The sequence below is a fragment of the Sceloporus undulatus genome, chromosome 1 (assembly GCF_019175285.1).
Source record: "Sceloporus undulatus isolate JIND9_A2432 ecotype Alabama chromosome 1, SceUnd_v1.1, whole genome shotgun sequence".
Taxonomy (NCBI): Eukaryota; Metazoa; Chordata; class Lepidosauria; order Squamata; family Phrynosomatidae; genus Sceloporus; species Sceloporus undulatus.
Genome location: NC_056522.1, coordinates 146,196,359 through 146,211,288, shown reverse-complemented (window position 1 = coordinate 146,211,288; position 14,930 = coordinate 146,196,359). Strand labels below are relative to the sequence as shown.

Below are 14,930 nucleotides of genomic sequence, written 5' to 3'. Positions count from 1 at the left end.
ACTGAACACATAGAATTATGCTTATGTAAATAAATATAAAGTAGGTGGTATGATGCTGGACAATGAAGGACATTTCTCCCTTGGTTTGATCAGTGTAATCATTGTGGTACTTCCTTTCCATTATCATTTGACTTTAATGTTTTAAATTGTATATCCTTTCCATTATCATTGGATGTCAATGCTTTAAATTGATTTTTTTTAATTTCTTTTTTTAAATGAAGATTATTGTTCACAGTGAGCCACAAGCTGTATCTCCAGGACAGAAACACTATAATATGGAAAAAAGTCAGCCATATGAGGATAAGGATGCTTGGGAGGTGAAACAACTGCTGGAGGTAGGTATAGGAAGCACCTTAGTGGCAATGGTTGCAATTTGTAATTACTTAAGCAAGGGTTTGGCTGTGAAGATCTAAAGGAAACAGCATACATCTTACAATGAAATTATGCTGTTCAGTCTGGGAATGAAGGAGATGTTCTCTAGAAAGAGAGAAATGCAGAGTTATACATTAGAAAGCCCAATTACCTGACTTAAAATGAAGCAGTTATTGTCTTTATTTGCCTGGGCTATGGCTGTAATGCTGCTGCTGCTACATAATCCCATGTATACCTTAATTAATTGTATGCAACCCTAATTAAGAAATCATATTAAGGGTTTTTTTATTTGGTTTCCAGAATGTTTTGAGTGCTAAAACACATTTTAAAAATGCTTACAGTCATCTTGTGCTATCTTTTTGGTAAAGATGTTATAGATGGACACCATTTAATGATACTGGAATTGGAATCTACTGTATGTAGGTCATTGACCTGTCTCTGATCTAAAGAATAAGCCTTTTCTCTAAACTGTTTGTCCCACATAGCAATTCAGCATTGATATAGCTGAGAAAGCGGCCAAAGTATGCCTGGCTCATCTTTTCACGTATCAAGATTTTGATATGGGCACTCTTGGACTGGCTTATGTTGGATCTCAGAGACCAAACAGCCATGGTGGCATCTGCCCAAAGGGTAGGTCTCCTTTCTTACTTTGGATTTATGCATGCTTGAAGATGAAAATCAACACACATTCAGTATATAAGTTTGTAAGATGAGCTGGTTGGCTGTACATCTACTCTTAAGTGACCAGAAACTTTAATCATTCTTGTTCCCTTTGTGGACCTAGTTTGGATACCGTGCTGCAGGGGTGGACAAAGTTCAGCCCATGGGGATGCATGTGTTCCTGGAGTCCCTTAAGTGCAACCCCAGAAGCCCCCCAAAGCCCCCAGACTATTTTTTTTTAAATTGAGTGGGTTGTCTGTTTGGTCCCCCCCTCATGACCTAAAATATGCCCGAACTATACTGTAGTGGTTTGCATTCCCTGACCATTGTTCCTCAAACCTCCTCAAAACACCAAAGTAATTGAAAGAGCTAAAATTGGACAAAATTGTGGCTGGAAGTGTTGCCATGTTCCTTCCAGCACACCAAAATGTGCTGATGTGGTCCCCACTCTGTGAAGTTGCCCAGCCCTACTGTTGTGTATGAAGTATCTATGTTCATAGGGAACATCTCTAGTCCAATCCTGTCCCTTGTGTGTGCTGTTAATGATGATGATAATAACGCAGTGCATTTAACAAGATTGCAAACTAGATCTTGTATAAAGTCATTGACGCTGAAAGGACATTTTAATTTCCTTAAGATGTCTAGTTTTTTATTTCAAATGTCAAGTGATGTTAAAGCAGTCTTTAGTGTGCACTTAGTCATGTGCACAATATGTGAACACACACGCACACACACAAGCATGCACTACTCTGTACATGGAGCTCCCCCTCCTGTGAGGTTGTGCCTTAAAGATACTGAGACAATTAGCAAAGTAGTACAAGCTAGGTAGTTAGGGCTATGCCAGTGAACCCTCTTACTCCCCTCTAAAGGTAGAGCCCAGTGTTCTTGCTCTCTTTTCTGAATGCCACAGGTTAGCCATCAGTGTTAAGAATACATTCACCAGTGATTAATCTTAGAGGCACTGAAAGATTGCAGAAAGTTCTTATTTTCTCTTCAGGCAATGCACAAAGGGGTTTTTTCTTTCTTTCACTTGAAGCATATAGTAGGTTCTCAATATATTTCCTGTTTTTGTTTTGTTTTGTTTTGTTGTAGCATATTCCAATTCAGCAACTGGAAAGGATATCTACCTCAACAGTGGCCTAACTAGCACAAAGAACTATGGCAAAACCATCCTTACCAAGGTATTTTGAGAATAACTGCGAAAAGTGTTGGCTTCCATTAATGTCTTTCTGTTGACTAACCTCACTGTTGATTTGGCAGTTCAGGTTGAGTACCCCATACTTGGAATTCTGAAATCTCCAAAACCCAAAACTGTCCTCATGGATGGCTGGGATAGTGACACATTTGCTTTCTGATGATTAAGTCTACTCAAACTTTGTTTCATGCACAAAATTATTTAAAATATTATGTATAAAATTACCTTCAGGCTATGTGTATAAGGTGTATACAAAACATAAATGAATTTCATGTTTAGATGTGGGTCTCATCTCCAGGATCTCTAATAACAGTCCAGTAGAGAAATGACTAGTGTATAACAGAACAATCAAAAAGGCATACTGCATTGGAATCAAAGGGTTACTTATAGCTGATGGCTGATGCAATCTTTCGGTAAACAGCCAGCATAATGGGTGTATAGTGACACAAAGAAATGACTGTTCCCTAAAGTGGTTTCATATAATTTCACTTTCCATTGGAGGGGAAAATAATTGTTGACATTTATGAGGACTAGTTAGATCTGTAGAGAACTAGCATGGTATGATGGTTTTGAGTGTAGGGCTTGGGCTCTGGAGATCAGGGGCTCAGTTCCCTGAGTGGCCATGAAACCTGCTGGGTGAGAAGCCCAATTAGGCAAGTCACACCCTCTCAGAATCGGTGGAAGGTAATGGCAAACCTCTGAACAAATCTTGCCAAGAACCCCATGATAGCTTTGCCTCAGGGTCTTCATAAGTTGGAAATGGCCTGAAGGCACAAAACAACAACAACAACAACAAACACAGTTGCTTTCAGCTGTTGACCTGCCAGACATTTTGAATTTCACCTCTCTGAATCCACAGCAAGCATAGTTAATTGTTGGGATTCTTGGAGTTTTAAATGTGAAATATCTGAAGAACCAAAGTTTGAGAGCCACTGGTCTAACAATTATGAAAACACAAACATTTAAAGTAGCGGTTCCCAACCTGTGCTCCGTGGAGTCCTTAGGGCTTTGTGAGTCAAAAAGGTTGGGAACCCCTGATTTAAAGCATTTCAGGAATCAGTGCAGTTTCTCAAAGTACCTTTAAGACATCAATCAAAAGGAGGAAAAAAACTCCACTCCATATTAAATGAATATGACTCTAATGCACTTTTGTCTTTCATATAACAAGGAGGCTGACTTGGTTACTACTCATGAGCTGGGACATAATTTTGGTGCAGAGCATGATCCTGATGGCATGCCAGAATGTGCTCCCACAGAAGATCAAGGAGGAAAATATGTTATGTATCCAATTGCTGTGAGTGGGGATCATGAAAACAACAAGGTACAGTATATCGTATGTGTTACATGTGTTTGTGTTTGCATGCACTGCTCCTTACATAACAATAAACTGAGTTTTTGCATATGGTAGCACTGAATGGGGAGATCAGGAGAAGGCAAAGGCCACTTACTCTGCCTTACTCAGTTTGATGTGTGTGTTGTCATCTTAATGTGGATTTCGTGATTGAGGTGTGTGTGTGAGAGGGTGGGCAAGAGAGAGAGAATAAAAACCTTTGTAGCTGAAGATTTAAAGAAAGAGGTATGCAAAATTTGAGGTCAGACATTAAGGAGAGGCAGAAGGATAGGAAGTAGCAGATGGTAGAGAGATGCTAGAAGCTCACTGCACTTTCTGCTCTGGCCTCTGAGCCCTTGCCAGATGCCTCTCTTTCCACTAAATGCTAGAGAGTTACTTCCTTTAAACAGCAGGGTGGGGGGGGAAACTAATATATATGCAGCATACACAAGTCCTGAATTCACCCAGGTTTTGAGACTCTGGTTTTAACTATTCCAGTTGATTATATAGTACTTTGTATTTTAACATTTTTATTTTAATGGCTTCCTAAAATTTATTTTGTTGGTTGTACATTACATTGCCGTATTGCTGGAGGCAAGAAGCAGTCCAGAAACTGAATACATAAAAATGTACAACATTTCACTGCTGCTGTTTTCCTTCCATCCCTGCCATGCTTTCAGATGTTTTCAAACTGCAGTAAAGTATCCATACTTCGGACTATTGAGACCAAAGCCCCAGAATGCTTCAAGGAGCGTAACAACAAAGTATGTGGCAATTCCAGAGTGGATGAAGGCGAGGAATGTGATCCTGGCCTCTTGCGGCTGTATGATGATCCATGCTGCACGTCAGAGTGTATGCTAAGGCAGAATGCAACATGCAGGTGAGGAACGGGGAGTCTTTCCCCCACATGAAAGAAAAATGTGAGGCACAAGAAATAGTGTTTTCTGCTTAATTGGAAATAGGAAAAGGTGCCTCTTATGCCGCCATTATCTTTTCTTCTTGTTATGAGGTTGATGTTTTAATAATGTCTGAAATGAATAAATGAAAACAACAGATGTGTTCACTGGGGGAGAGTATTCATTGTTTGGATTCCAGTCTTATAGGCTGAATTAATGATTGCCAATGGTTTAACTTGTCAAAAGACCACTTCAGCAGTATCAGTGTTATAGTGGAAGCATATCATTTGATTTCATGAATCGGGAAAGGCAAGAAGGAAATTGATAGGAGCCTCCCTAAATAAAAAATACTAACTTTTCTGTGTGTATGGAACATATATATGTCACTTTTCCTTCTGTACATTGTATGAATTTGTAATATTTTCTGGTAACTTATTCTTTTTCCCTTCTCTCCTTCACCTCCTTCAGTGACAGGAACAGTCCCTGTTGTAAAGGTTGCCAGTTTGAAAGTGCACAGAAGAAGTGCCAGGAAGCCATTAATGCTACTTGTAAAGGAGAATCCTATTGCACAGGTGTGTTGTTGTTGGTTTAGTTTACCTATCCCATGTCTCTTTCTTAAATGCCTCTATGGTGGGCCCTTGGTATCCATTGGGGTTTGCTTCCAGGACCCCTTGTGGATACCAAAATCTGTGGATGTTCAAATCCCATGAAATACAGTGCCATAGTAAAACGATGTTCCTTGTATAAAATGGCAAAATCAAGGTTTGCTTTTTAGAATTTATTTTATTTTATTTTTCGGCATATTTTTCAAGCCTGCATATGGTTGAATCCGTGGATAAAATCTGTGGCTATGGAGGGATGACTGTACATATTTCTTGCTTTCTCTTTTCATCGTCTCCCTCTACTGGTAGTATAGTGGGTCCTGAGCAGAGGGAAAGCAAAGGCAAAGTAAGATAGGGTGGGGATCCTCATCAGCCGTGCAAGCTTTTAAAAGTAGGTGGGTGGAAACTGGTGATATTTTTTGGTTGTGCGAGTTAAGCCACCCTTTCTTCTGGTGTCGATGCTGCTGTTTCCTTAGTCACTTTCTGTCTCACGTGGTGGTCCTGGCTTCTTTAGTATGGAGATTTCTGACCACAGACTTGTTCCATGTTCTTATCTGCTCCTAGCAAGTAATGGTTGGCTCTTTATCAGATATGCATATGTTGTTTTTGTTTGTCCATAGGCAATAGCAGTGATTGTCCTCCTCCTGGGAATGCTCCAGATGACACCATTTGTGTGGATTTGGGTGTGTGCAAAGATGGGGAATGTGTACCCTTCTGTGAGAGAGCGAAGGACTTACGTTCATGTGCTTGTAATGGTGAGACCATTCTCTTTTTAAATTTCTTTGAAAATATTTTTTCTTTGGACTCTGAATGAGGGCTATGCTGCTTATTTTCTCCTCAGCCAATGGTCAGATCATTGAAAACATTCTGCTAACCATAGGTAAGAAGGGGTTGACAGAATTTTTTGCTTTTGAGCCTGGTTCATTAGTTGGATATATGGAAGCTCTTCAACTCTGATAAGGCTTCTGCCAGTCTAGTGGTCAGCCAAATTGTCAGATTGAATAGATCATCTTGAACCAAGTCTCAGATTCATTCTTCCTAAGTACAGTATATAAGGATAGATGGTGGAAGTGCCATGCTTCATTTAGAAAATAATAGTAGCCATGTTCGCCATAAGAGAAGTTCAAAACTCCATGTTAGGATCACCTCAGAGGTCACAAATGGTGTGCACACTTCTTGTACTCTTTGAGTTGGGCAAATAAAGGCATTACTCTGGGAAAGATTTTGGAGCTTTTCTTCAAAGTAACAAGTCATTTTTATACTTAAGTTTCATTTAGCATGTTATCATTCTAGGCAAAATCCATTCCATTTTTCTCCTAAGCAGCTAGGTACAGATGTAGTTTTCCCAGCACTTTCCTTCATTGTATTGTATTTGATTTTCTTGCTCAAGCAACTCTGCATAAAAACACTTTGAACCTTTAGGGCAGGAATGGGAAAAGTACAGGCCATATGTGGCACCATAGGGACATTTTTATAGCCCCCCAAGAACCCCTATAGGCATTATGAGAGGGCATTTTTACTATGTCTTGCTTTCTGGTGTGTTTGTTTGTTTGTTTTAAAGTATAGCCCTCTCTTGGGATTAAAATGGCTCAGGAAGGCCTAAAAGCATGGCAAAAACACTCCAAGCATACAAATCACATGCCATTCCTGTTCATATTTTCTCAAGAGTAAGCCTGAGTGCAACAGCTTTCAGGCCTGCAAGGGGCAGCTCAGTTATGCATATGTCTATTCAGACACTTAAATATTCAACTCTATGGAATCTTAAAGAATGTAAAGAGTTGGATATGAGTTTAAATTCCAAAACCCTCTCTTCCTTTTCATCTCTGATTGGAGATAATAGTGGAAGTGGATAGTGCTGAAGAAACACTGGGAAGAGATTAGCACTGAAGGGAAAAGAGTCAGAACCTGTTGAAGCTGGAAGGGCAGATGGCGAACTTCTTTAAGCCAGATGGAAGCTGGAGGTTCTTTTGTGTTGCATGAACAAAAATAATGCAATAATAGCCACCTAGCTATGACGACCTTGGTTTGCTTCATTTCAGAAACAGATGATTCCTGCAAGGTTTGCTGTCGAGATGAGTATGGGAGGTGCAGCCCTTACCTTGATGACAACCAGAATTTCTTATATTTGAGAAAAGGAAAGCCATGCACTGTGGGATTCTGTGACATGAATGTGAGTATATATACACACATGGTGGGGGGTATGCCACTTAGCATCCCCAACATAGTGTGTTCTTTTCTGTCTCTGAATATTGTCACCAAACCCTAAATGTATTGGCTTTTATTTTATTTTATTTTACTTGTTAGCAATAGCAAGTACATTTCTATACTGCTTATCAGTGCACTTAAGCCCTCCCTAAGCAGTTTACAATGTGTAAGCTAATTGCCCCCAACAATCTGGATACTCATTTTAGTGACCTCAGAAGGATGCCAAGCTGAGTCGACTCTGAGCTCCTGGCTGGTGTTGAACTCACAACCTTGTGGTTTGTGAATGAGTGGCTGCAGTACATGCATTTAACCACTGTGTCACCAGGGCTCTTTGCTTCTTGTTTCATCATGTCCTAAAATAAGTTGGCTGTTTTTGATGTAAACTTTTTTTTTAACCATAGGTATCTACTGCCTGATAAATATCTATTTTCTGGGTCTTTCTGCTATTTTTCTACCTGCCTCTTCCCCTGCACCCTTTGTGTATCGTTTATCTAACTAGGCAGCACACCCATAAGGATTTCTCCTTGTCTCTTCATTGCAATATGACACATGGCCACTGTTATGTTTGGGTCATAATCATTGTCTTTGTTCTTATCTGCCATCAAGTCATTTCCAACTTAGGGCAACCCTATTATAAACTCTTCTCGGCAAGTTTTATGCAGAGGAGGTTTTGCATTGCCTTCCTCTGAGGATGAGAGAATGTGACTTGCCCAACATCACCCAGTAAGTTTCATGGCTGAGCAGGGATTTAACTCTGGTCTCCTGGAGTCCTAATCTAAAAACACAAAGCACTACAGAACACTTTTGATCTTAGCAGAAAGAAAGCATGCTCTGTATTTCTGTCCATGGCTAGTCATGATCTAATTATGATTTTCCCCATTAATTGCTTTGCAATAATTGAACAGTCAGGACAAATCTACCAAAAGAGCAGGGATTTATGTCTTAATTAATATTAAGTAATACCCGGTTTTGGTAATTAAGTCCCAGTGCTTGATGCAGTTAAAGGAGCTTCTCTACCATGTTGCCCTACAAAACATTTCCTTACGGTATTGTTGGTATTTACATTACATAAGATGGCTTTTTCCCATCCAAAACTTTGTCTTTTAGGGCAAATGTGAAAAGCGTGTGCAAGATGTGATTGAACGACTTTGGGATTTCATTGATCAACTTAGCATCAATACATTTGGTAAGCTATACATACCAGCAATCTGAAATCCACAGTTCCTATTATTAAACCTACTTCTCCTTATTTATGTTTCAATACCTTGATTTTTCGTGTGTGCAAGTTTCTATTAATTGCCCTTGATATTATGAGTACTCTTTGTAATGGAGTACTTATAAATGATGGTGATGATTTTGAAACAAAACAACCATCTGCATTAAATTTGATATAACCAGTTGCACTACGTAGTGTCCTTCACGAAAGTAAAATCTTATCCTCTGGAAGACATACTTTTTCCATGCCACAGAAGTGCTTCTGTTCTCAGTACATACAGTCTGTCCTCAGTACATACAGTCGGTTCCGGATCCCTCTGTGTAAGGCAAATTCCGCCTATGCTCGAGCCCCATTGGAAACAATGGGGCTCGTGTGCGGCGGGGTGCAACGGGCACGCACGCCCATTCAATTGAATGGGACGCACTGCCCCTTCCACCCCGCTTGTGCCCCGCGGCTTGAGCGCGTATGCTCAAGGCCGCATATGGCGGGCCCGCGTATGGCGCGGGCGCACTGTAATCAGATCATGAAAGGATTGGGTTCAGTAACACCATTCTATACTGATATAAAACGTACTGCATTTGGTAATGTAGGTCTATCATACATCCAACACAGAACATTCTTACTTTGGGTAGTCTTTTCTGTTTCAATAAATATTGAAGGAAATCAATTTGTACTGCATGGATTAGGCCAAGGTATCTAATGTGTGTGCACCAATATGAGCCAGCTACATAACTTTGGAAGCTCATAAGCAAGCATGAAGATGATGGCCATACCTGTATACATGTGTATGTGCATATCCTTTTTACTCTAGGGTGCAGAGAAAGGTGTACAGGAGTTCCATTTTACCTATCAGGTTTAATAGTTGTAGATCATGAATTGGCCCAAACATCCAAAGTTTATTTCCTGATCTAATGGCCCTCATTGCATATCACGACAATGAATTCAGTAACTAAATGCATTGTACAAACAGAAGCTACAAGGCTCTTACAGTCAGCCAGGCCTCTCTCCCGGATACTGCCACACCTGGGTTTCCATCTTTCACCCAATGGTTAGTCAGTATTCTTTGTTCACTGTGTCCTCATTTCATTGTTTGAGGGGCTTAATTTTTTTGTACAGCTGCCCTTGGGATTAGCCCATGCTTGCTTTATACCTTCCTCTTATATGAAGATGGTGCCATTTATCTCCATAAAGATATGTAGATAAAGGCTGAGATCGTACCAACAGAATGAGAATGGTAGATGAACTTGTTATTTCCTTTCATGAACCTACTGTCAATCAGGTGCCTCTAGGTTCTTGTACAACTTTAGTATTTTCATTCACATTCTTAATGCATGATTTTGTAAAAATCAGGACAATGTAATTTAAAACACATTGTGTGTCCTTGGTTTAAAGATTTGAGATAAAAAAGGAAAGTTTATATGGCAAAAAAATAATCACAACTCATGTGATTATCTGTTTGACACTTCTATCACTCCAGCTGGTTCATTGCTTAGTTTAAAAAGACTAGTATTGCAATTAAGAAAGACAATTTTTCATACTTAATTAAAAAGAAAACATACTATCAGCATATTTTGCTGAAAGGAGGGGGGGCCTATCTTGGAAGATGAGACAACTAATTGGCTTAAGTCACAGAAAGGAAGGAAACTGTAGATCCATTTTGAGTTTAAATGAAAAATTAATATATATGGCACTCCCCACTCATAGCATAGGTAAAATACATAACCAATTTCATTTCCAGGCTTGGAATCCTTCTGTAATTGTGTTATGTTACAGCATAATGAGACAAGCAGCTAAAAACTTGAGTTCTAAAACATTGGCGTTGTTTTAATGTGTACACTTCTATACTGAAAACATTAATGTAATCCTGTGACAGATGGAGTAGTTAAATAAAATGCCTTCTAGAACTGGGTTGTAAACTTTGCACCCAAGGATGCTTTGTTTGTCTCTTGATATTATTAAAAATGGATGTCTCTTCTTTCTTTAACAGGAAAATTTTTAGCAGACAACATAGTAGGATCTGTGCTTGTATTCTCCTTACTATTTTGGATTCCTCTAAGTATTCTTGTGCACTGTGTGGTAAGTTTACATTTAAAACCAATTAATCATACACCTTCAGGTGTACTTTTATGTGTGTGTGGTCAGAAATTCAAAGTAGTGTTTAACAGAGGAAACATTCAGTTCATGTGCAGGGAAGTAACATTGAATTTCACTTAGAGATTTCATCCTGGATATTTAAACCTTTGCTGCTTAGCTCTCTCTTTATGAGAAGTCTCCCCTCCCTGTCCCTTACCTCAAATCTGGGCATTTTTGGTTCTGAGAAGTCTGTTGGCTTTCAAAGAATATCTTTACTGCTTTCTGGATGGGACATTTAAATCACCCTATTAAAAACAAATGCTTGTTGGTCACATATAAAGCTCCATTGGTGGACTTCACATGAATCATGTAAGGTAATATTCCAGATCACTCCAGTGACCAAAAAGGCAATGGAAGCAGCAATCTCATCATAAGGCAAGCAGACTTGTGGAAATGTGCCAACTGTCCATTAACCTGGCCTGTTTTACTGCAGGCAAATGGGGAACCACTTGTGCCAAAGGGTAACCTTGCTATACCTCCTTATGGAGCTATGTAAAGAGTGAAACCACCAGTGTAACCAGGAGTTAGTACAGGTTGGTTTAATACTTCCAAAGATGTAAGTTAAAGTCTGTGATCCTTTTTAGAAAGAAGGGGAAGTGTGCATGTACAGTTGGCCTTCTGTATTAATGGATTCTTTATTCATGGATTCAAGCATCTACAGCTTGAAAATATTCAAAAAAGTATAAATTCAAAATAGGAAAGTTTAATGTTTCCATTTTGTATAAGGGACACTGTTTTACTCTGCCACTGTATTTAATAGGACTTGAGCATCCCCAGATTTTGGTATCCACAGCCCCAGCAGATAACAAGGTCCACTGTATACTTATGAAGAACTGGTTAGTCTTGAAGCTGATTCAGCTGGTCTAGCTAGTTGTTTACTAGTGCAAAGAACTGCTTGTGTGAGTGGCTTGCAGTGTTTATTTCTATAGACTTGGGGTCTTCTTCAAGTCCTGCCATCCTTTTTCCCAGCTCACAAAGTTTCACATGAGCTACTCTCTATTTGAGTAAAGGGGGGAGGTGTCCCACAGAAGGTAGTCAGGTAGTAGAGGACGTGTGTGTGCTTTGCAGCAAGCTGCTTCTGCAATTAACTTGTTACGGTTCCCTTTTTAACAGGACCAGAAGCTGGACAGACAGTATGAAGAAAACACCAAGTCTTTGTTTGGCCCCAGTGTAAGTTTGCTATGTGCACAGAAGGATGTCTTCAATATTTGTTTAGAAAATATAGTCCAAAATAAATCTTGTAAACGTTTAGAGATATTGAGACATTTTTGTCCCCAAATGTTTTTTAGGAAGTGTGGGGGCATTTTTGCCAAGTTATTAGCCCAAGGGATACCTTTTTTTACTACAAGATGTGACCTAGATAACCTCTTGTTGTAAGAAGAAGAGATTCTCTTGGTCCTAAAATGTTCCAGAGGACAAAATAGATGACATTGCCCCTCACCACCTCAATGGTATTGGGCAGCAAAATTTTGGGTGGGAGCTTTGGGGGCTCACACTTTGTCCTACCTTTGCTGTTAGGTTAATATTATTTTGGTTCTAGTTCATTCAGTTCTTAAGTAGACCTTGAAAGGTGTCCTAAATCACCTTTCTTGAAGACAGCTCACTCCACTCATACAACCAATGCCAGGATTTTGAGATCAAGAGTACAAGTAGTTAATCTTCTGTCACCATTTTGAATTCTACCTCCTGGGTGTATTTCCACTAAAACCTGTTCTGCAGATAATGTAGCTATCTAGCATGCCATCTGCAAGTTCTGCAAAGAGCTGGACCATAGATTGCAGATAACAATGAGTTTTAGTCACTTTTAAGCATAACCGCTTACTGCTTGTGTCCTTGCAGAATGCTGAGATGTTGAGCAGTATGGATTCAGCCTCTGTCCGAATCATCAAGCCCAATCCTGTTGTACCATCTACAAGTCGGCATCAACCCTTGCAGCCTGTTGCACCAGTGCCTTTGGTAACAGTGGCTCCTAAACTAGATCACCAAAGAATGGACACAATTCAAGAGGATCCAAGTACAGATTCTCATATTGAGGAAGATGATCCTTTTGAAAAAGATCCTTTTCCAAACAACAGCACAACTGCCAAGTCATATGAAGATTTGACAGACCATCCTGTCACAAGGAGTGAGAAAGCGTCATCCTTCAAATTGCAACGCCAACACAGAGTGGACAGCAAGGAAACAGAGTGCTAGTCCCTCATTGCCTTTTGAGCTGTTGACTCAGATATGCAAAATCATGTTCAGCCAATTGACCTAAAGCCATTTCATTATAGAAATCATTTATGTATGTGTTTGTGTGTATGTATGTGTATATATATGTTTATAGAAAACTGGAAAACAGGGAAGTGACCTACTGCAGATGCTGGCCATATGTATGAGCTTCCTTGGTTTCAGTATGAGTGATGCTTAAAAACACATCCAAGTAAACTCTCAGGTGCATTGAGTCCTTCGGTATTCTGTAGTCTGGATTTGATTATTTCCTTCAACCTGTGATGTAGAGGTAAAAATCTGCCTGACACAAAAATTGTGTATCTATTTTTATAATGTGCCTTCTTGTAGCTGAACAACACTGCTAAGACTGTGTCCTCCCTTATTTGGTAATACAAAAACTAAACTTTAGTGAACTTGTTTCTTGTAACAAGAGTATTCAGAATTTAAAATGTATAATTAAAGCACACAGTATTTTTTTTTAATGGAAAGTGAGATGGACGTTTTGACATAATAGAAATTTACAAATGTACTGGGATTTGTGGGATCTGAAGAGAGCAATAAATAGGTCTGCATCTCAGACCTAGAATATTTTCCTAGTCACTTGAAGTAGGGCTTTTCATCACACAGTGTTTAACTACAATCTAGTATACACCTGAGCAACTTTAAGTTTGATTTATTTTTAGCAAGTCTTTGGCGCTGGTACCACTCTCCTGGCTTTTAAAAAAGTGGATAAAATATATCTTCTATTTTCATTCCTTCAGCTCTGTCAAAAGAGAATATTATTCCAGCAGTTAAGCAAACTTCTGCCTGCCAAAACATGAGGGACAAGAATAGTGATGCTGATTATGGGTTTTATGACATACTTCTAAAAAAACTAAAGTTTGTAAATTCTTTCTTTGAAAGAGAAAAGATGTGCATTGTATAGAGCATATGTTTGCTTGAACTGCAGTCCAAATACATAGGTGTGCTGCTTGTTGAATTGCACGTTTTGGCCCCTGCTGCAATGAGGAGGAACAAAATAACAGGATGCTGTATAAATATTCTCTTACCCAGTAGCCTGGCTTGTAAGAACAGTTAATGACCTGTCTCCAGAGACCTGCAAACAGCAACACCTGTATACTTTCTGTTGTATTCCTTTTTTTTCTTTTGCCTCTCTTATGGCTTGGGTGAATGAACTGAAGTGGAGCAAATCTTCTCCCTATAACCTTTTTCAGGGAGATCTGGTCTTTAGATTCATTCCCATGATTACAGAAATACATGGATGCTAACTGTGTGAAAAAGATTGTGTTATTTATACTTGGGTAGCTATTTTGTTGCATAATCATGTCTTACATTAAGCTTGATTTGCATAAGTAAAGTGTACTGGATGAAAGACCCCTTCTTTTTATGAAAAACCTGTATTCTTTTATATCTTCTGGACATTAACCAAACCTGTGACAAATGTGTGTTTCCCCCCCATGGATACTTGTTACACTAATACTTGAATCTGTGCCTTCTTGCTGTTTGTATATAGTCTGGTAACATAGATTTCATACCTAACAGTAAACTTTGTGCAAGGAGTGATAACATTCACTACAATGAATTAAAATGTTTTTATACATATATGTACAAGTGTGTCCTTTGACAGCTTCCTAACATTTTCTGAGAATGGGAATTTGTATTTATTCCTTTAGGGGAATATTGGTCCAGGCCACACCAGTGCTCATACAATTTTCATTTAAGGGCTATACATGTTAGCTGACTTTGTATATGCTGCTTTGGGTATTTCATACAATCAGAGTTGGAAGGGGCCGCAAGGGCCATCCAGTCCAACCCCCTGCCATGCAGGAAATCTAAATCAAAGTATCCCCGACAGATGGCCATCCAGCATCTGTTTAAAGACCTCTAAGGAAGGAGACTCCACCACACTCCGAGGAAAGAGTGTGTTCCTTACTCAGGAAATTCCTCCTAATGTTGAGGTGGAATCTCTTTTCCTTTAGCTTGCATCCATTGCTCTGGGTCCTAGTCTCTGGAGCAGTAGAAAACAAGCTAGCTCCTCAGTATAACATCCCTTCAAATATTTGAACAGGGCTATCATATCACCTCTTAACCTTCTTTTCTCCAGGCTAAA

General features: G+C 39.4%; 1 protein-coding gene across 3 annotated transcripts in view; it reads left to right on the top strand.

Annotated features, from left to right (window-relative positions):
• ADAM17 (ADAM metallopeptidase domain 17) overlaps window positions 1-14,409 on the top strand; it is a 28,452-nt gene extending 14,043 nt beyond the window's left edge. For 2 of the 3 annotated variants that reach the window (XM_042461929.1, XM_042461920.1), the window contains 12 exons: window positions 222-335; window positions 858-1,002; window positions 2,125-2,213; window positions 3,396-3,548; window positions 4,238-4,437; window positions 4,922-5,025; window positions 5,676-5,810; window positions 7,095-7,225; window positions 8,368-8,446; window positions 10,464-10,552; window positions 11,723-11,779; window positions 12,449-14,409. In XM_042461929.1, the coding sequence (XP_042317863.1) occupies window positions 222-335; window positions 858-1,002; window positions 2,125-2,213; window positions 3,396-3,548; window positions 4,238-4,437; window positions 4,922-5,025; window positions 5,676-5,810; window positions 7,095-7,225; window positions 8,368-8,446; window positions 10,464-10,552; window positions 11,723-11,779; window positions 12,449-12,802 (1,650 nt within the window). In that variant the 3' untranslated portion in view covers window positions 12,803-14,409. The remainder of the gene's footprint in view (window positions 1-221; window positions 336-857; window positions 1,003-2,124; window positions 2,214-3,395; window positions 3,549-4,237; window positions 4,438-4,921; window positions 5,026-5,675; window positions 5,811-7,094; window positions 7,226-8,367; window positions 8,447-10,463; window positions 10,553-11,722; window positions 11,780-12,448) is intronic. The other variant, XM_042461938.1, reaches the window with a different exon arrangement.
• Window positions 14,410-14,930: the final 521 nt, after the last annotated feature.